Raw genomic sequence first — 20,958 nt, forward strand, 5'->3', positions numbered from 1 at the left:
GCTTGGCCTGCTGTGTTCATCCAGCCCTGCACCTTGTTGTCTCGGATTCTCCAGCATCTGCAGTTCCTACTATCTCTTGTTTGAGCTTCAGCCTGTTTAGCCACAAGAAGACCCACAGCAGAAACTCATAACTGAGAACTGGCACCATCCTCAAATGGGGATGGCTGCTGATAAGTTCAAAGAATATTGAGAGGAAGCATACTCTGAACAGTAATATTATCTTAGGTGGAGGAATACCTAGAAGTGCAAATACATAACTAGGAAGTGACCATATGAAAGGCAGGTAGGAGTCAAGGCTTTATACATAAGGAACTGAATGTAAAAGCAAGGAAAAGATATAGAATTTGTACAAGGCTCGAGTTGAGTCCTTGTTGAAGGTAATGAACACAATTCTTATGGGAAGAATTTTACAGCCATAGAAATCACAATGGCTAAACAAGCTGCAGACATGAATAGAAAAGGTAATATGAATGGGAAAGACTAAGAAAGTGGTTTTAAAATACAAAAGGTTTCAGAAGGTTGTTTCCAGTATTGGTAAACTTTGATAAGAGGCATAGATTAATGATTATTAAAAGTAGATGTGATTGTTTTTGTTTCAATAGAAAGGACAATTAGAACATGGAATGTTTAATCATAAAAGATTACTGAGGCACTGGTTACGACGCAACTCACAAGGGAATTGAGTACCTATTTGAAAAGGAAGAATACAAGAGAGTGTAGAAAGGGCAAAAAAAATTTCAGTAAATAACATTAGTTGCTGCCTCTGCACAGCCACCTTTATGACATTTTAGTCCAAGAACCTTAAGGACCTTTTCCTTTATGCAATAATGGATTGGCTAACGCTACATATTGATTCTGATTGTTTCTGTCTTTCATTTTTCATTTACAGCATTACTCCTGCTACATTCTTTCACTGGAATTACTAATCCACAAAGGAGATGAACTGTTTGCTCAGGGAAATACACCATCATAAAGATGTGCTGTAACAAATGTTAATTTTGAATTCCATCTGCTGGCTTCACACATTGAACTTCTGAAAAAGGCAATTCCATCTGAAAGAAACAGCATTTCAGAAACAAGGGGCCACTGACTCACTTAAAAGCAGCTGTCAATTAGCATCACAATGTAGCCACATTCCATTTCATCGAGACACAGAGGCTATGAAAACCTCAACAGAAACAACAAACCCCTGAGAAATGTGAAAGATTCTACTTTGTGTGCTATGAAGAAGTGATTCAGACAAATTCCTGGAAATTCAACTGTTGGAAACAGGACATTTAAATAAAATCATCAACTTGGCCATAAATCACAATGGTTAAATAAGCATGAATTAACCTGAATATTTGATTTGATTAATTTGAATATACAAACAACATGGAGAAAAGTAATGTAATACAATCTTTTGTCAAGGTGCTTAGTTTGGGATTTGGGCAGAGATCACACTAGCTGCCAGCGTGAACAGCTGTTCTCTCTCTCCTTAAAACTTTCTAAGTCTTGAGCCCTATCTGCTGAGTTTGAATATCTTTGTGTTACTGCAAGCAGACAGAGAACATCTAAAAGAACACTTCAGTTTCCACAGAAGTGTTTCCAGAAGACAACATAGCTACAACCTTAAAACTGCGAAATGAAAACTAAAACCTTTAGATAGTCATAGACAGTTATAACCAGTGAACTTTTACTTGTCTTGTTTTATTACTGAAATTTAATTAGCTAAAGTTCTACTCTGTAATTTGTATTTTCATGTTTGGTTCAAGCATGTCAGCTTGCAAGCAAGTTGCAGAAGTCAGAATGTACTTAGACCTTGTTAATACTTTTATGTGAGTTTTAGCACAACAAAACTAAACCCGTTCTGAGGAAGGGCCATCGGACCCAAAACGTTAACTCTGTTTTTTCCATCACAGATGCTACCAGACCTGCTGAGCTTTTCCAGCAACTTTGTTTTTGTTCCTGATTTACAGCGTCCGCAATTCTTTTGGTTTTTAAAACCAACCCCTTGTTTGTTTAACTCAAGAAATTCCGTCTGGCTAGTTCTTTACCATCTGCACATAAATAGATGAGTTTTCAATGATTTGGAAAACATATGCTTTTTAAATTCAAAAGCTGTTACAATCAATGGAAGAAGAAACATACCATGCCATCACTCTGCATGTTGAGATAACAACTTAGAGGGGAGTAGTGAGAGTTTATAGAACACCAAGCCAAGTCTTCAAACTGGGGACACAGAATACTCAGAATCGGTGTCATTAAAGGACAAAATTAGAAAGTAAATAAACAATGAGTAGAATATGACAAAAGGATTAATTTCCTCACATGAAAAGCTGTTAATTTGCAGAATGTAGTTTATTCATGACACGACATTGTTGTTTTCGGCAATAAATAAATTTGACTTGTTCAATTTATCTAACTTAAGGAATGTAAATAACATAGCCAAGGAAAAACTTAGATGCTACTTTGCATTTTAGCATGCAAGTGCAATCCACATCCAAATGCACTAAGATGTGGACAACATTCAGGCTTGATAAATGGCATGTTACATTTTCATCACAGAAGTCCCAATCAATGAGCATCTCCAACAAAAGAGAATCTAACCATACCCCTTCACATTCAATGACATTACCATCACCAAGTCCTCCACTATCAACATTCTGCGGGTTACCATTCAACGCAAACTGAACTGGACAGCCATATAAATACTGTACCTACAACAGCAAGCTGGGAATTCTGTGGAAATAAAAACTCACCTCCTAACTCCACTTACCTTAATGAGTGAAACTCCAACAACACTAAACACTATTCAGAACAAAGGACTCTGCTTAACTGGCTCCCCATCTGCCGCTTTTAACATTCATCCCCTCCACACCAATGCAGTGTGGCAACAGTGCACAATCAGATATATACCATAGTACATCCTTTGCTAGCATTTTCCAAACCCGTGAGCTTTACTATTTACAAAGATATGGACAGAAGATGCATGGGGACACCACCACCTGCAAATTTCACCATCTGACTTGGGACTATATTGTTGCTCCTCGAGTGTTGCTAGGTCAAAATCCTGGAGCTCCGTTTTTAACAGCATTGTGAGCAGACCCTACCCCTCATGGGGTGCCATGGTTCAAGAAGGTGGCTCACCAGCACCTTCTCGAGAACAATTAAGGACAGATAATAAATGCTAGTCGAGGCAGTGATGCCCAATCTCCATGAAGCAATAAGCAAGATAATTTGAAATCACCCTCTTTGAATAAAGACTACAGTAAATTAAAAGATCTATCAGAAACGTTCCAAAAAATGAACACATTGGCTATTTTCAAACTTGTTTAATTTAAAACAGCAAAGTCACAATGGAATACCAACTTTAATGATAGAACAATAATTATCTCTAGTTAATCTTCTTTATTATCCAGATCAACAATCCTCACTCAAAAAAAATCAAGATGTCTCAAGCTAATCAGTGATTTATTTCATTCACTGCTATTTGTGGAATATTGCTCGCACATATTAGTTACTGTGTTTTCCTACGTATCAGTACTTCAACTCAATGTCAAAAATAAATTGTGTAAAGCACTTTGAGACACATTTGAGATAAAATACAATAAAGCAAGTATCATACTTACCTCTATAAATGTGCTTAACCTGCTTAAGTTGCAAGTCCCACTAGCCTTTATTTCCTGATTGAATTTCATGTTCCAAGAAGGCTGTTTTTATTTGAAACCACCATCATTTATTAGTGGCTCTCATGTAGTCTGCAACATGCTGCATAGAAATCTAGTTTATCTCCTTAGACCCTACTCTGTCCAGGACCAACAGATCACATTACAAACACAATAAGATAAAGATTTTAGTGTGAGCTTTCCAGTTTAGAATCCCACCATTCTTAGAATTTATTCATTGAATAAACTGTTGTTTGACTGAAATCCCACGAGCGGTGAATGACGCATCCACAGAACTGGGTTGGTAATAGTCAGTGAATATCCTCGAAATTGTGCAAACATGGAAACATGCAATCCTCATACAACACCTGATATGTTTGATGTAGAGTACGACACAAGGAAGCCTCGACCAGAGACGTGAATCCCACTCATGAACTGAACGGTGGCTTCATTGCTCTCTGACTCTATAACCTTGTCCCCCTGAATTCCAAGTCCACAATATTTACCTGGAAAATCAGCAAAACATTAATAAGCTTTTAAAACATATTATTTGGATTATATGTCACAGAATATACATGAAAGAACAGTTTTGTCAGTTATTGTTACAGTGATTAGAAACTTAATGCGGACATTCTTTTGTGTTCGCTTGTGCAGATAAAATCTAGAGCTCAGGCTAAAAATTTCAAGAGGGTTCATTCAAAAACACAAGTACTAATTATAAAGATTATCAACCATCCCATCTTAACATTTTCCCTCCAGTCTCAGAGGAATTTACTTCTTCCGTAACCATTTTAAAAGTGTAATCCCTGGCAAGAAGTTGGCTGACTGTTTAATCTCAGAAGAGAGCCCAATACAAAGAGTGTTTAAAAGCTACACACAAGCACTTTTCAAGGAGAGATCACTGGGCAGCAACCAAGATCAGAAATTCAGATCGACATTTAACTTCCCATAGTTTAATACAATTGAAATACTTCAACTGCTGCCCCCGCTGAGACACATTGCTTGAAAATGTACAAGAATTGTACCTGGACAAAGTGGTCTGAATGCTTCGGTGCTGCATCAAGCTGTGCTTTCACCAAATAAGGCATCAATTGAGTACTGGTGACCAACAGTGCACCACACAGTCAAACGACTGATTCCAGAGTTTATTTGACACGTCACAGTGAATTGCATTACTCATGCTTTCTTCATTTAAAAGATGAAATCTGAACTGAACAGGTCCCATCGAATATCCTTAGCTGAAATGCTATGGAACTTTTCAAACACTCAACTCATTTGTCATGCTAACGTCATCCATCAACTTAAACCAATGCTGCAAAATGAAGCAATGACAGCTCTGCTTCGGTCAGATCATGCTTTGTCTGCCATTTTTAATTCAAACCTCCTCAATCACATTACTTTTCAAGTAAAAATGCCTCACATTTTGTTTGTTGGAAACACTAAATTCAATTTACCATGTGATTTAATGCTTTCATACAAAATATTATTTAGGATTCAAATCCCTGTTTAAACAGCAAAACCTAGTCTTTTACTACCAAAGAAGAATGTAGTCAGTGCACTGCCCAGTTCCCAGGAGAACATGCAGCCAGATGTCAATATAAAAAAAGAGGCAGCAAAATATTCTTAGCAAATACTGCTAAACACCAGCCGAGATTTAAAATTTGCTTTCATTACTCTTCCAAAATGGAAAGCAAGCTCTGCTGTCTGCTCATGTAGTTAAATGCAGAAATAAAGAAGAGACTGTAAGTGTTCAATGCTTCTTCAAAGCATATGCTGTTGAGGTGCTTGCAAGTTAGAGATCGCTGGCCATCACGTTCATACTGCAATCCTGTTATCAAACCCATTTCCATATTTCGAAACAAAAAACCTTATTAAATCAGGTGGAGAGATAGTAGGAACTGCAGATGCTGGAGAATCTGAGATAACAAGGTGTAAAGCTGAATGAACACAGCAGGCCAAGCAGCATCAGAGGAGTAAGAAAGCTGACATTTCAGGCCTAGACCCTTCTTCAGAAATGGGGGAGGGGAAGGTGGTTCTGAAATAAATAGGGGAGGCGATAGAAGATGGATAGAGGTGAAGATAGGTGGAGAGAAGACAGACAGGTCAAAGAGGCAGGGATGGAGTCAGTAAAGGTGAGTGTAGGTGGGGAGTTAGGGAGGGGATAGGTCAGTCCAGGGAGGACAGACAGGTCAAGGAGGCGGGATGAGGCTAGTAGGTAGGAGAGAGGGGTGGGGCTTGAGGTGGGAGGAGGGGATAGGTAGGAGGCCAGACCGGTTAGGGAGGCGGGGACGAGCTGGGCTGGTTTTGGGATGCGGTAGGGGGAAGGGGAGATTTTGAAGCTTGTGAAGTCCACATTGATACCATTGGGCTGCAGGGTTTCCAAGTGGAATATGAGGTGCTGTTCCTGCAACCTTCGGGTGGCATCGTTGTGGCACTGCAGGAGGCCCAGGATGGACATGTCGTCTGAGGAATGGGAGGGGGAGTTGAAATGGTTGGTGACTGGGAGGTGCAGTTGTTTAGTGCGAACCGAACGTAGGTGTTCCGCAAAGCGGTCCCCAAGCCTCCGATTGGTTTCCCCGATTTAGAGGAGGCCACAACGGGAACAGCGGATACAGTATACCACATTAGCAGATGTGCAGGTGAACATCCGCTTGATGTGGAAAGTCTTCTTGGGGCCTGAGATGGGGGTGAGGTGTCGGGGCAGGTGTAGCACTTCCTGCGGTTGCAAGGAAAAGTGCCGGGTGTGGTGGGGCTGGAGGGGAGTGTGGAGCAGACAGGGGAGTCACGGAGAGAATGGTCCCTCTGGAAAGCAGATAAGGGTGGGGAGGGAAAATGTCTTTGGTGGTGGGGTCGGATTGCAGATGGCGGAGGATGATGTGTTGGATCCGGAGGTTGGTGGGGTGGTATGTGAGGACAAGGGGGATTCTGTTTTGGTTATTATTGCAGGGAGGGGGTGAGAGGGATGAGTTGCGAAAAATGCGGGAGATGCGGTCGAGGGCGTTCTCGACCAATGAGTGGGGGAAGTTGCGGTCCTTGAAAAACGAGGACATCTGAGATGTTCGGGAGTGCAATGCCTCATCCTGGGAGCAGATGCGACGGAGGCGAAGGAATTGGGAATACTGGATGTCATTCTTGCAGCACGGTGGGTGGGAGGAGGTGTATTCTAGGTAGCTGTGGGAGTCGGTGGGCTTGAAATGGATATCGGTTTCCAGGTGGTTGCCAGAGATGGAGACAGAGAGGTCCAGGAAAGAGAGAGAGGTATCAGAGATGGTCCAGGTGAACTTAAGGTTGGGGTGGAAGGTGTTGGTGAAGTGGATGAAGTGTTCGAGCTCCATCAATGTAATGGAGGAAGAGGTGGGGTTTAGGGCCAGTGTAGCTGCAGAAGAGGGACTGTTCCACGTAACCTACAAAGAGGCAGGCATAGCTTGGGCCCATGCAGGTACCCATGGCCACCCCCTTTGTCTGTAGGAAGTGGGAGGAATTGAAAGAGAAGTTGTTGAGGGTGAGGACGAGTTCGGCTAAGCGGATGAGGGTGTCAGTGGAGGGGGACTGATCGGGCCTGCGGGACAGGAAGAAGGACAGGACTCCCTTGTCTGCTCCACACTCCCCTCCAGCCCCACCACACCCAGCACTTTTTCCTGCAACCGCAGGAAGTGCTACACCTGCCCCTACACCTTCCCCCTCACCCCCATCCCAGGCCCCAAGAAGACTTTCCACATCAAGCAGATGTTCACCTGCACATCTGCTAATGTGGTATACTGTATCCGCTGTTCCCGTTGTGGCCTCCTCTACATCGGGGAAACCAAGCGGAGGCTTGGGGACCGCTTTGCGGAACACCTACGTTCGGTTCGCACTAAACAACTGCATCTCCCAGTTGCGAACCATTTCAACTCCCCCTCCTATTCCTCAGATGACATGTCCATCCTGGGCCTCCTGCAGTGCCACAACGATGCCACCCGAAGGTTGCAGGAACAGCACCTCATATTCCACTTGGGAACCCTGCAGCCCAATGGTATCAATGTGGACTTCACAAGCTTCAAAATCTCCCCTCCCACTACCGCATCCCAAAACCAGCCCAGCTTGTCCCTACCTCCCTAACCAGTCCTTCCTCCCACCTATCCCCTCCTCCCACCCCCATCTCCTACCTACTAGCCTCATCCCGCCCCCTTGACCTGTCTGTCCTCCCTGGACTGACCTATCCCCTCTCTAACTCCCCACCTACACTCACCTTTACTGGCTCCATCCCCACCTCTTTGACCTGTCTGTCTCCTCTCCACCTATCTTCTCCTCTATCCATCTTCTATCCACCTCCCCCTCTCTCCCTATTTATTTCAGAACCCCCTTCCCCGCCCCCATTTCTGAAGAAGGGTCGAGGCCGGAAACGTCAGATTTCCTGCACCGCTGATGCTGCTTGGCCTGCTGTGTTCATCCAGCTCTACACTTTGTTATCTTAAATGAGGTGGAGCTGTGTTTTTAACAGTGTGCTAAGTTATGACATTGCTCAAAACCTGTCTGGAACACTATTTTTATGCATGTCTCATGTCAACATTTTCCGTTTGACGAAAGGTCCAGTTTTTTTTTAAGAAAGTGTTTTAATATAAACTTTATGATATTTCATCTCAAATGTATATGCACCGATTGTTTACATTGCTCTCTGTAAAACGTGACAAAAATTGATGGATAATTAAGTCATATTATTTCTTGGTTTGTCATCTAGGCGAATTCAATGTGATGGGGTGGTTAACCCTGTTTGATTACATTCTTGTTGCTGAAACCCTGCAGATTCAAGTTTAAAATCCTGGAACTCCCTTCCTCACAGCACTGCGGGAGCACCTACATCCCTCGAACTGCAGCAGTACAAGGACACAACTCGCTAGCACCTTCTCAATGACAATCAGGAATGGGCAACAAATGCTGACCTTGCCAACAACGTCCACATCACACACATGCATAAAATAAAACCCCTTCATCCAAAAAGGCACAAAAACAAATGCAAAAAAGTTACAACTACTTCTGAAGCATTGGAACAAATTACTTGTTTGATCCACTTTTCCAGCTCAGATTTCTGATAGCACCCCAACATGCTATTCAATTTTTAAGTGATCTTGGTTGCCTCTACCCCAACCGTGAAGATACCCGATAACTTCCAATAGCTGAACTTGAAGCTCTGCTTTGTCATTCAGAAGTTTGATGAGGCAAGCTTTCTGCAGACAATGCAGATGTGATAAATTTCATTCAGAATTGACAGAAATGCAACATGGAATTTCAACATTTTAAAAGGAACTGTGGGAAATACAAGACGTAACAGTATCAGGCAACCATTTTATAAAGGAGAGTACGTACGGGAAATATCAGAATGTAGTCTTCTATGCTAATTTCCCCCTCTCACCTCCATCACAACCACTTAAAGTAACCGGCCGATACTGAACACTGATTAATAAGTAGTTTGTTATGCTGCACAGTTTGTGCCAGAGAGAACTCTACGGAGAGCTTACTATGTATTGTAATTCAAATGTATATACAAAGCATACTGTACTTGGGAAAATATTACAAGGTAACTTCCATAATCTCTCTGATAATAGCCGACCATTGTTAGTGATCTTGCAATGCTTGCCTGACATTCCACTCAGATCAGCTTCATTTGACTCTACATTCCCTCTATCACCACTTTAACTCAAATCACTCAAAAATTCCCATTTTAGCTTTCTATCTATTTCTCCACCATATTCATTGCTTTAGTCTTCCCTAACATGTGCAGGGACAGGAAGGAGGAAAAAACACTACCACAGTATTTAGGTCAAAATAGAATCATAGAATCCCTACTGTGTGCAAGCAGGCCATTTGGTCCATCGAATCCACACTGACCCTCCAAACAGCACCCACCCAGACGCAAACCCCTACCCTATCCCTGTAACCCTGCATTTTCTACGGCCTGTAGGAGGAAACCCACGCAGGCATGGGGAGAACGTGCAAACACCACACAGACTGTTGTCCAAGACTGGAACTGGACTCAGGTTCCTGGTGCTGTGAGGCAGCAGTGTTAACCACTGAGCCAACAAGCCACCCCAAAAGGTCTTCCACCCTTAAGAAAAGTCCATCAGTGCCTTCTTCCTAACTAGAAATCAGGAGCAGTATAGATGAAAGAATGAACATGACATTTTTGCACAAATCGGGTTTCAACATCTGCAGAAGAATAACTACGAAACCTTTCCATAGACATATTTAGTGCATTCGAACTTCTTTATCAGCTAACATGACGACAATTCAATTTTTAATAAATTATTAGCTCCTCCGTTAAAGTAACATGTAGGAAATTAATGCAATTTCACTTTATGAGAATTATGATTTTACAGTAGCTTCTATTCTTCCAAAACTTTTGTTGTTTTGACGAGTTGGTGCCAATTGGAGAGAAACTGTCCAGACTCTCTCAAGTAAATAAGCAATATATACTCGATATATTCCAGATATTGAATATCATTCATAGAATACCCAACAATTATTGTACAATGATTGTTTACTTACCAAATTCACTTCGGCCTGGACCAATTCCATTATACAGTCTTAGGTAACTCAGGTGACAAGAGGTAGAGTCTTCAATGTCAAAGTCTCCAAATTTAAAAATAATCTTCTGGCTGGGCTGGACCCGTATCTCCCACTCACAAACAGTGTTATTGGGGTATGTTTGAGGATAATTTATTGATGCAAAAGTTCCACTCTCTGGGCCAAGAACTGTGTGCCCACAACCATCACCTGAAAAGAATGATAAAAATTAAAGTTGCAATAAGCAAATTATAACTTGGCAAAAATTTCTATACAAAGCTGCACTGGCTTCGAAGCAGTATTTTAGAAATTGGCGTATATCAGAAACAGTGCCATGAATACACCCCAGCATCACTGAGAACTCATATTAGTTTTGTACAATAAACAAAATCCAGTGACTGTTCTGTAGCCTTGAAATGCGCAGAACATATTTATCAATATTTGCAAAAGTACCATTTAAGTGTGGAGGCTCATGTCTCACTTGAGAACATTTGATACTACAGCGCAGTCCTGAGGGAGTGCTACACTGTTGGAGTTACTGAATTTTGAAGGAGTGTTAGAGTCACAGACTGATACAGCACGGAAACAGGCCCTTGGGCCCAACCTGTCGATGCCGAACAAGTTTCCTAATCTGAACTAGTCCCATTCACCTCTTAAACCTTTCCTGTCCATGTACCTGTCCAAATGTCTTTTAAATGTTGTAACTGTACTCACCTTCTACTATTTCCTCTGGTAGTTCATTCCATATACACATCACCCTGTGTGAAAAAGTTGCCCCCTCATGTCCCTTTTAAATCCCATCCTCTCACCTTAAACTTATGCCCCCTACCCTGGGGAAAAGACCTTGGCTATTCACTTTATCAATACCCCTCATGATTTTATAAACCTCTATAAAGGTCATCCCTCAACCTCCTACATTCCAGCAAAAAAAGTCCCAGCCTATCCAGCCTCTCCTTACAAGTCAAACCCTCATCCTTGCAAGTCTTTGCTGCACCCTTTCCCGCTCCATAACATCCTTCCTGTTGCAGAGCAACCAGAATTGTGTGCAATAATCCAAATGTGACCTTACCAATGTCTTGTACATGACGCTCCAACTATTGTAATCAATTTTGTAATCGATGAAGGCATATGCCTTTGTCACCACCTTGTCTACAGTGAAGTCACTTTCAAGGAACTATGTACCTGCACTCCTAGGTCTCTGTTAGACAACATTCCCCAGGGGCCTACCATTAACTGTGTAAGCCCTGCCCTGGTTTGTCTCACCAAAATGCAATACCGTGCATTTATCTAAACTAAACTACATCTACCATTCCTCAGCCCATTGGCCCAAATGATCATGATCCTGTTGTACTCTTAGATAACCTTCTTCACTGTCCATTATACCACCAATTTTGGTGTCACCCACAAACTTACTAACCATGCCTCCTATATTCTCATTCAAATGGTTTATACAAATGATAAATAACAGTGGACCCAGCACCGGTCCTTGCAGCACACTGCTGGTCACAGACCTCCGGTCTGATCAACAACTCTCCATCACTACCCTCTATCTCCTACAAACTGAGGCTGCCTCTGGTCTCTCAGGTGACCTGTTCTAAATGAAGGCTATGTTGAACTCAACATTAACTTGGTTCCCCTCTCCATAGATGCTGTCAGACTGCAGAAGTTCTTCCAAAACATTGTGTTTTCTTTCAGATTTCAAACATCTGCAGTATTTTGCGATACTTTAGATGCGTGCTTGGGGAGGGGGAAGAAATGGTCATGGGTTTGAGTGTCAAAGAAACTTTGCTAAATGTTACTTTTCAAACTTGAAATATGACTGGACTGTGTCTAAGCCACATGATGGAAAGGTACTCGGATGAAATATGGGCAGCAAGGGCAATTTGAAATTATGAATCAAGAATATCGCAGATTAAATTCATTGCAGAACTCGTACTAGTATCAGGTCAAAATAATTTTCCTACTAATACAGTCGGTTCTGATATAACATGTGTTTCTTCAACGCGAATTGGCTTTAACGTGACTGAAGAATTTAGACTGCTATTTGTAGAACGCAAACTTTCCTTACCTGTAATAGCTATAATGCAATTCCAGCCCTATTAGTTTAAATGGCGCGGCTATTGTGTGATTTTCTTATGACGCGAGATCGCATGAGAACAGAACTATCGCACTTTATCAGAACGGACTGTAAACTAAATAAGCCCAATGACAATACTGACTTTATTTCATACATGAGTACATTTTATAGTGGCCACTAGTTAGCTGGTTTGGATGAACATAAACGATAAAGAACTGGTATAATCCATCACTAAGGAAAAAGCTCATCAGCGCATGGGTTTCACAATGTGACAGTGTGCTAGGATACCAATTTGGGCCCAACCTCTCAGTGAAGTTATAATTTACTCAGAGATAGTAAGTGCCAATGCTGGAGTCAGGAATAACACAGTGTGGAGCTGGAGGACAGCGGGCAAGGCAGCATCAGAGGAGCAGGAAAGTTGACTTTTCAGGTCGTGACGCTTCTTCAGGGAGGATGAGCCAACGGACCACTCCACCATGGCACGGGAGGCCATTCATGAGGTGGGGGGGGGGGGGGGGGGCAGCAAAAAACCAAGTGGCAGTTATAGCGCATTCTATGACTACGGGAAATAAATAGCATTCTTTGTAAGCAGGATCGAGAGTCCCACATGGTATGTAGCCTGGCCATTGCCAGGGTGAGGGACATCTCCGACTGGCTTGAAAGGATATTGGAGAGGGAGGGGGAGGATCTAGTTGTTGTGGTCCACGTCGGGACAAACAACATAGGCAAGACTAGGAAGGAGGACCTGTTTAGGGATTATCAAGAACTAGGAACTCGATTAAAGAACTGCCAGTAGTGGAGAGCAGAGAAGGAAAAAGAAGAAAAAAAACTATTGTTGAAAGAAACCTTACATAAAGGAAATAATAAAAGAATGCTCCTACAATGCATCAGCAAAAAGCATATAGCATCCCACAGCACAGTCTTTAAGGGTTATAATCTCTGGATTACTGTCCAAGCATGTGCTAATTGGCATAGGGACACAAAAATAAGGGAAGTAAACACGTAGCTGAAGGAGTGGTGCAGGGAAGAGGGGTTCCATTTCATTGGGCACTGACATCAGTATTGGAACAGGAGGCATCTGTACCATTGGGATGGTCTCCACCTAAATCAAGCTGGGACCCATGTTCTAGTGAAAAGGGTAAACAGGCTGGTCAACAGGACTTTAAACTAGAAAGTGGGGGAAAGGGAAGGGTAAAACTCCAAGAAGCATAATCACCAATGGAAAACAACGCAGCGGGTTAACATCTGTGGGCGTGGATTAAACTACATGGAAAGAAAGGAAAACTGAAATGAAAGGTGAACTCAGTAGAGGTTATTAAAGTCTCCAGAACACAAAATAAAGACAGTGTTTGGAAAGGGTTAGTAATCAAACTTCAAGCACCCTGGATAAACAAAAAACAATAAGAAGAGGGACAGTCAATACAGGGCTGAAGTTGTTGTATCTGAATTTGTGGAATGTCTACGAGATGGCTTTTTGGAGCAGCTTGTGGTGGAGCCCACTAGGAAACAGGCAATAGTGGATTTAGTGTTGTGCAATGAGGCAGATTTGATACGGAAGCTTAAGGTGAAGGAACCCTTAGGAGGCAGTGACCATAATATGATAGAATTTACTCTGCAATTTGAGAGGGAGAAGCTGGAATGAGATGTAACGGTATTACAGTTGAATAAAAGCAACAACAGGAGCTTGAGGGAGGAGCTGACCAGAACTGACTGGGAGAGGAGCCTAGCAGGAAAGACAGTGGAACAGCAATGGCAGGAGTTTCTGGAAGTAATTCAGGAGACACAGCAAAAATTCATCCCTAGGAAAAAGAAGCACGGTAAAGGGAGGACGAGGCAACCATGGCTCACAACACAAGTCAGGGACTGCATAAAAGCAAGAGAAAGCATATAATGTGGCAAAGGGCAGTGGGAAGTCAAGAGATTGGAAAGCCTATACAGACCAACAGAGGACAACAAAAAAAAAGAATAGGGAGGGAGAAGATTAAATATGAGGGTAAGCTAGCCTGTAATATAAAAGAAGATTGCAAGAGTTTCTTCAGATACATCAAGGGTAAAAGAGAGGCAAAAGTGGACATTGGACTGCTGGAAAATGATGCTGGAGAAGTAGTAATGGGGAACAAAGAAACGGCTGAGGAACTGAATAAGTACTTTGTGTCAGTCTTCGTAGTGGAAGACACAAGTAACATTTCAAAAGTTCAAGAGAGTTGGGGACAGAGGTGAGTATGGTAGCCATACCAAGGTGCCAGAAAAACTGATTGGTCTGAAGGTGGATAAATGACCTGGACCAGATGGACTATTCCCCAGAGTTCTGAAGGAGATAGCTGAAGGGATAGTGGAGGCATTAATGGTAATCTTTCAGGAATTACTGAAGTCAGGGAGGGTCCCAGAAGACTGGAAAATGGTTAATGTTACCCCTCTGCTTAAAAAGAGAGCAAGGTAAAAGACAAGAAAAGACAGGCTGATTATTCTGACCTCGGTCGTTGGTAAGATCTGGATTCCATTCCATGAAGGATGAGATTTCTGAATACTTAGAAGTGCATGGTAAAATAGGGCAAGTCAGGATGATTTCATCAAGGGGAGGTCATGCCTGACAAATCTGTCAGAATTCTTTTGAGGTGGCGGCACGGTAGCTCAGTGGTTAGCACTGCTGCCTCACAACGCCAGGCACCTGGGTTCAATTCCACCTTCGGGTGACTGCCTGTGTGGAGTTGGCACATTCTCCCCGTGTCTGCATGGGTTTCCTCCCACAGTCCAAAGATGCGCAGGTTAGGTGGATTGGCCATGGTAAATTGCCTGTAGTGTTCAGGGATGTGTAGATTAGGTAGGTTATGGGGGATGGGTCTCGGTGAGATATTGAGAGGGTCGGTATGGACTTGTTAGGCCGAAGGGCCTGTTTCCACACTGTAGGGATTCTATGATCTATGACATAACGAGCAGCTTAGACAAAGGAGAGCCAATGGATGTTGTTATCTACTTGGACTTTCAGAAGGCCTTTGACAAGGTGCTGCACAGGAGACTGCAGATTAAGGTAAGGGCCCATGGTGTTAGAGGCAAGGTGCTAGCATGGATAGAAGATTGGCAATGTGGCAGAAAGCAGAGAGTGGGGATAAAACGGACCTTCTCAGGATGGCAGCCAGTGACAAGTGGTGTTCCATAAGGGTCAGTGTTGGGACCACAACTTTTCACTTTATACATTAATGATCTAGATGAAGGAACTGAGGGCATTCTGGTTAAGTTTGCAGATGATACAAAGACTGTTGGAAGGACTGGTAGTATTGAGGCTGCAGAAGGATTCAGACAGGTTACGGGAGTGGGCAAAGAAGTGGCAGATGGAATACAATGTGGGAAAGTGTGGGGTCATGCATTTTTGTAAGAAGAATAGAGGCATGGACGATTTTCTAAATGGGGAGAAAATTCAGAAGTCTGAAGTGCAAAGGGACATGGGAGTCCTAGTCCAGAATTCTCTTAAGGTAAACTTGCAGTTGAGTCAGTGGTTAGGAAGGCAAATACAATGTTGGCATTTATTTCGCGAGGACTAGAATATAAAACCAGGGATATACTTCTGAGGCTTTAAAAAGCTCTGGTCAGACCACTTTTAGAGAACTGTGAGTAATTTTGGGCCCCACACCTCAGGAAGGAGGCGATGGCCTAGTAGTATTATCGCTGAACTGTTAATCCAGAGACCCAGATAACGTCCTGGGGACCTGCGTTCACATACCGCTACGGCAGGTAGTGGAATTTGAAGTCAATAAAATATCTGAAATTAAGAGTCTAATGATGACCATGAATCCATTGTCGATTGTCAGGAAAAACCCATCTGGCTCACTAATGTCCTTTAGGGAAGGAAACTGCCATCTTTACCTGGTCTGGCATACATGTGACTCTTAGCCCCGACTTTGGGCAATAAATGCTGCCTAGCCAGCTACGCCCACGAATGAATAAAGAAAAGAAAAGGTCGTACTAGCCCTGCAGTGGGTCTGGAGAAGGTTCACGAGAACGATAGGCTTAACATATGAGGACTCTGGGTCTATAATCGATGCAGTTGAGAAGGATAAGTGGGGATCTAACTGAAACTTACAAAATACTGAACAGCCTGGACAGACTGGACTTTGGGAAGATGTTTCCATTAACAGTTCAGACTAGGACCAAAGGGCACAGCCTAAGAGTAAAGGGAAGATCCTTTAGGGTGGAGATGACGAGAAACTTCTTCAGCCAGAAAGTGGTGAATCTATAGACCTCATTGCCACAGAAACTTATCAGATATGATTGAATGGAAGAGCAGACTCAATGGGCTGAATGGCCTAATTTCTGCTCCTGTGTGCAATGGTCTTAATTATTTTTTGAATTCAAATTCCACAACATATAATGGTGGGAATCAAACCCATGTCCTGGGCCTCTGGATCACTAGTCCAGTGACATCATTACAGAGTCACCATCTCTCCCAGTATCAACTTAAACCAACTTAAAAAAAAAATCGCTGTTACAATTTGTCTCAAAGATTCTCTTGTTAACCAGTTTAAACTCTCCCATATCGATTTAATTGATTGATTGATTGTTACCACGTGTACCAAGATACAGTGAAAAGTGTTGTTTAGAGAGCTGTCGAGGCAGATTGTACCATACAAAGTGCATCAGGTTAGCAGAACAGAGTGCAGAATACAGTGTTACAATCACAGAGAAGGTGCAGAGAGATAGATCAAAATTAACATTTGAGCGGTTCATTCAAAAGTCTGATAACTGTGGGGAATAAGCTGTTCTTGAATCTCTTTGGACAGGTATTCAAACTTCTGTATCTTCTGCCTGGTGGAAGAGAGTATAACCGGGGTGGGAGGGGTCTTTGATCATGTTGGTTGCTTTCCCGAGGCAACAGTAAGTATAGATGGAACCAATGGATGGAAGGCCAGTTTGTGTGATGGACTGGGCTGTATTCATGACTTTCTGCAGTTTCGTACAGTCTTGGGAAGAACATTTGCCATAACATGATGTGATGTATCCAGATAGGATGCTTTCTATGGTGCATCTATAAAAATTGGTAAGAGTCCTTGTGGGCCTGAGGAAGTAGAGACGTTGTTGTGCTTTCTTGTCCATGTAGGTGGACCGGAACAGATTGTTTGGCGATCACCACTCCCAGGAACGTGACGCTCACGACCATCTCCACCTCAGCACTATTGATGCAGACAGGGGCGTGACCTCCACTGCACTTCAAGAAGTCAATGAAAGCCCCTTCATTTTGCTCACATTGAGGGAGAGATTCCTGTCCTTACACCATTCCGCTAAGCACTCAATCTCTTTCCTGTACTCTGTCTCATCGTTGTTCGAGATCTGACCTACAAAAGTGGTATGGTCAGCCAACCTGTAAGTGGATTTGGGGCAGAATATAGCCACACAGTCATGAATGTGTACAGAGTAGATAGCCTTGCAGGGCATTGGTGTTGAGGATTATGCTGGAGGAGAAATTATCACCTATTCTTACTGATTGCGGTCAGGAAGTCAAGGGTCCAGTTACAGAGCGGGGAGCCGAGACCTGGTCCCGGAGTTTAGAGACGGGTTTGTTTGGAATTATGGTGGTAAAGGTGGAGCTGTAGTCAATAAGTAGGAGTCTGACAAAGGTGTCCTTATTATCCAGATGTTCCAGGGATAAGTGTAGGGCCAGGGAGACGGCATCTGCTGTGGACCTGTTGTGCTGGTAGGTGAATTGCAAAGGACCAAGGCAATTTGGTGGTTGGAGTTGATGTGAGCCATGACTAACCTCTCGAAGCACTTCATAATTATGGAGGTCAGAGCCACTAGGAGGCACGCTGCAGGATTTTTCTTTGGTACCGAGATGATGTTGGTCTTCTCGAAGCAGGTGGGGACTTCGGATCGAAGTGAGGAGAGTGTAAAGATGTCTGCAAATAATCCCACCTGCTGGTCAGCACAGGATCTGTGTGCACAGCTGCAGTCTCCATCTGGGCCAGTCGCTTTCCATGGGTTCACTCTCAAGAAGGTCGATCTAACGTCTGCAGCTGTAATGATGCGTGCAGAGTGCACCCGAGGCTGTTGAGACAGGTGACATCGTTTCGCTGACCTTCTATTCCAAGCAAGCGTAGAATGCATTGAGCTCGTCAGGGAGGGATGTACTGTTGCCTACAATTCTGTTCAACTTCGCTTTGTAGTCCATAATGTCGTGTAAGCCTTGCCACAAATAACAGGTGTCTGCATGGTTGGTCTGGGTCTCAAAGTTTCTTGGCGTCTCAGTTGGCCTTGTGAAGGTCGTACTTGGACTTCCCATATAAGTCCTCTGACCTGGATTTCAGTAGGGAATGAATCTCCCGGTTCATTCATGGTTTCCAATTGGGGAATGCTTGGATTAACTTCTTCAGCACGCAGTCATCTACACACTTACTAATGAAGTCTGTAACTGTAGTGGCATACACATTTAGGTTGGCAGCTGAGTTCTTCACTATGCACCGACTCTCAGCCGTCCTGTAGAAACTCTTCTGTTGCCTCAGGCCAACACTGCACTACTCTCTGTATTGGGTCCTCATGCTTCAATTTCTACCTGTAAGCTAGGAAGAGGAGGACAGCAATGTGATCGGATTTTCCAAAATGCAGATGGGGGATGGAGCACTGGGCATCTTTAATGATTGTGTAGCAATGGTCAAAGATGTCTGAATTTCTGATGGGCCAAGAGATGTGTTGATGGTATTTTGGTAGTATAATTGATCCAAATTGGTTTAAATTGATACTAACTGGAGTTTTCATGAATATTTCAGTAACAATAAGTACTGCTGAAACATTATAAGTGAGACAAATATATTCAGTTTTCACTTTCATAACAGAACTCCCTCTTACATCTTTCCACATTTCCTCTAAAGATATGATTCACACAATTCCTTTAGTGTTTAAAAAATCCATCAAATAAAACTACAAGTTCTAACAAATAATATTTGTACTTTACTGGCCGTTAGTCACTCATGTCTTTTCTAAATTACAGCCAGCATTTTTCTGTGGCTTGCTGCTCTCTTGTAAATATCCATCTTTTGTTGTCAGTTTTTCTGTTCTAATCTTGACAACATTGATTTTTCATTAGAACAGAGCATTATTTAAATAAAGAAAAACTTCAGAAAGCTGCAACACTAAACTGACCTGAGGGTACTTGTGCAGGAAATACAAAAAGCTAGCATAAACTAAAATAAAAAACTGCAGATCCTGACAATCTGGAACAAAAACAGAAAATGCTGGAGAAACATGGCAGGTCTGGCAACAAGTGTGGAGAGAAATCAGAATTTTAAGTATAATGACCCTCCTTCAGAAATTTAGCAGACAAGTGCAGCAAGTAGTAAGGAAGACTGATGGAACATTGGCCCTTACTTCAAGGGGGTTGGAATATAATAGTAGGGAAGTCTTACAGCAACAATACAAGGTGCTGGTGAGACCACATCTGGAGTAATGAGAGCAGTTTTGGTCTTCTTATTTAAGGAAAGAAATCATTTCTTTGAAGGCAGTTCAGAGAAGGTTCACTAGGATAATCCCTGATATGGAGACATTGTCTTATGAACAAAGACTAAACAGGTTGGGGTTCTATTCACTGAAGTTTGGAAGAATGAGAGGTGATCTCATTGAAACATATGGGATTCTTAAAGGTCTTGACAGGATTAAGGCCGAGAGGATGATTCCCCTTAGGGGTGAATCTGGGACCAAAGGTCACACAGCTTCTGAATAAAGGGGGATCAATTTTGAACTGTGATAAGAAGGAATTTCTTCTCTCAGAGGGTCACGTGTCTTTGGAACTCCTCACCACAGAAAATTGTACGGGAGGAGTCTTTATGTATATTTAAGGCTAGATAGGTAGATTCTTAGGTAGTAAGAGAATCAAGGGTTACACAGAAAGGGCAGGAAAATGGATGTGAGAACGTCTGATGAACCATGATTCAATTGAAAGGCGAAGAATGCTCGAGGAGCTGAATGGCCCACACCTGTTACTATTTCTTATGCTATAATGTAAACCAAGAAGGAAGGGGCATGTTACTCTATACCTTTTGGGTCAATGTCAACACCCATAAAATGTATTTTTTTTCTCTTCATTGCTTGATAAATTATACCAGACACATAGTTAATACTTGTTTTAAAAACGCCATCTGAGGTCAATCACCCTTTGCCCATCCTTACAATTTTAGACAATTATCCAATTACATTTTGAAAACCTGGTTTCACACACTTCAGGTGCACTTCAGATCCTAACTACATGTTGTGTTTATAAAAAAAATCTTTTCCTCAAGTCATCTTTGGTTCTTTTGCCAATCAACACAAATTGTTATTATATAAATATCAAACCTACTAATTTTGGGAACACTTTCTCCCTTTCTACTGTGTTCAGATTTCAGGTTTTTAAACACCTCTATGAATGGATTTAATAAATACAGTCTGAACTCACAACAGTGAAGGAAGGAGTGGTAATATAAGATGAGAATTAACAACCTGTCTTATTTTAAAACTGCCAAAAACTTATTGCTGGAATTATTTAATGGGGATACATAGTGTAAAAAATGCACGTTTCATCACAAACATACCGAACATGGGCGCTAAAAGGAACCTATTTTCTGTCTCTGACTAACGAGTTACAAAGACTGTTAACTGCAGTGAGCAAAACAAGACAAATGCTGAGATGGAATAAAAGGGCAATTTCGAGACACAATAGGAAAATAATTTACA

The 20,958-nt window shown here is 42.4% G+C and overlaps 1 protein-coding gene across 2 annotated transcripts in view; it reads right to left on the minus strand.

Annotated features, from left to right (window-relative positions):
- The window catches only part of dcbld2 (discoidin, CUB and LCCL domain containing 2), a 112,088-nt gene that overhangs the window by 74,302 nt on the left and 16,828 nt on the right, over positions 1-20,958 (minus strand). For both annotated transcript variants that reach the window (XM_048602498.1, XM_048602497.1), the window contains exons 2-3: positions 10,170-10,397; positions 4,016-4,153 (exon numbers count right to left, since the gene is read on the minus strand). In XM_048602498.1, coding sequence (XP_048458455.1) covers positions 4,016-4,153; positions 10,170-10,397 — 366 coding nt within the window. The remainder of the gene's footprint in view (positions 1-4,015; positions 4,154-10,169; positions 10,398-20,958) is intronic.

Source organism: Rhincodon typus, chromosome 11, assembly GCF_021869965.1.
Source record: "Rhincodon typus isolate 14 chromosome 11, sRhiTyp1.1, whole genome shotgun sequence".
Lineage (NCBI taxonomy): Eukaryota > Metazoa > Chordata > Chondrichthyes > Orectolobiformes > Rhincodontidae > Rhincodon > Rhincodon typus.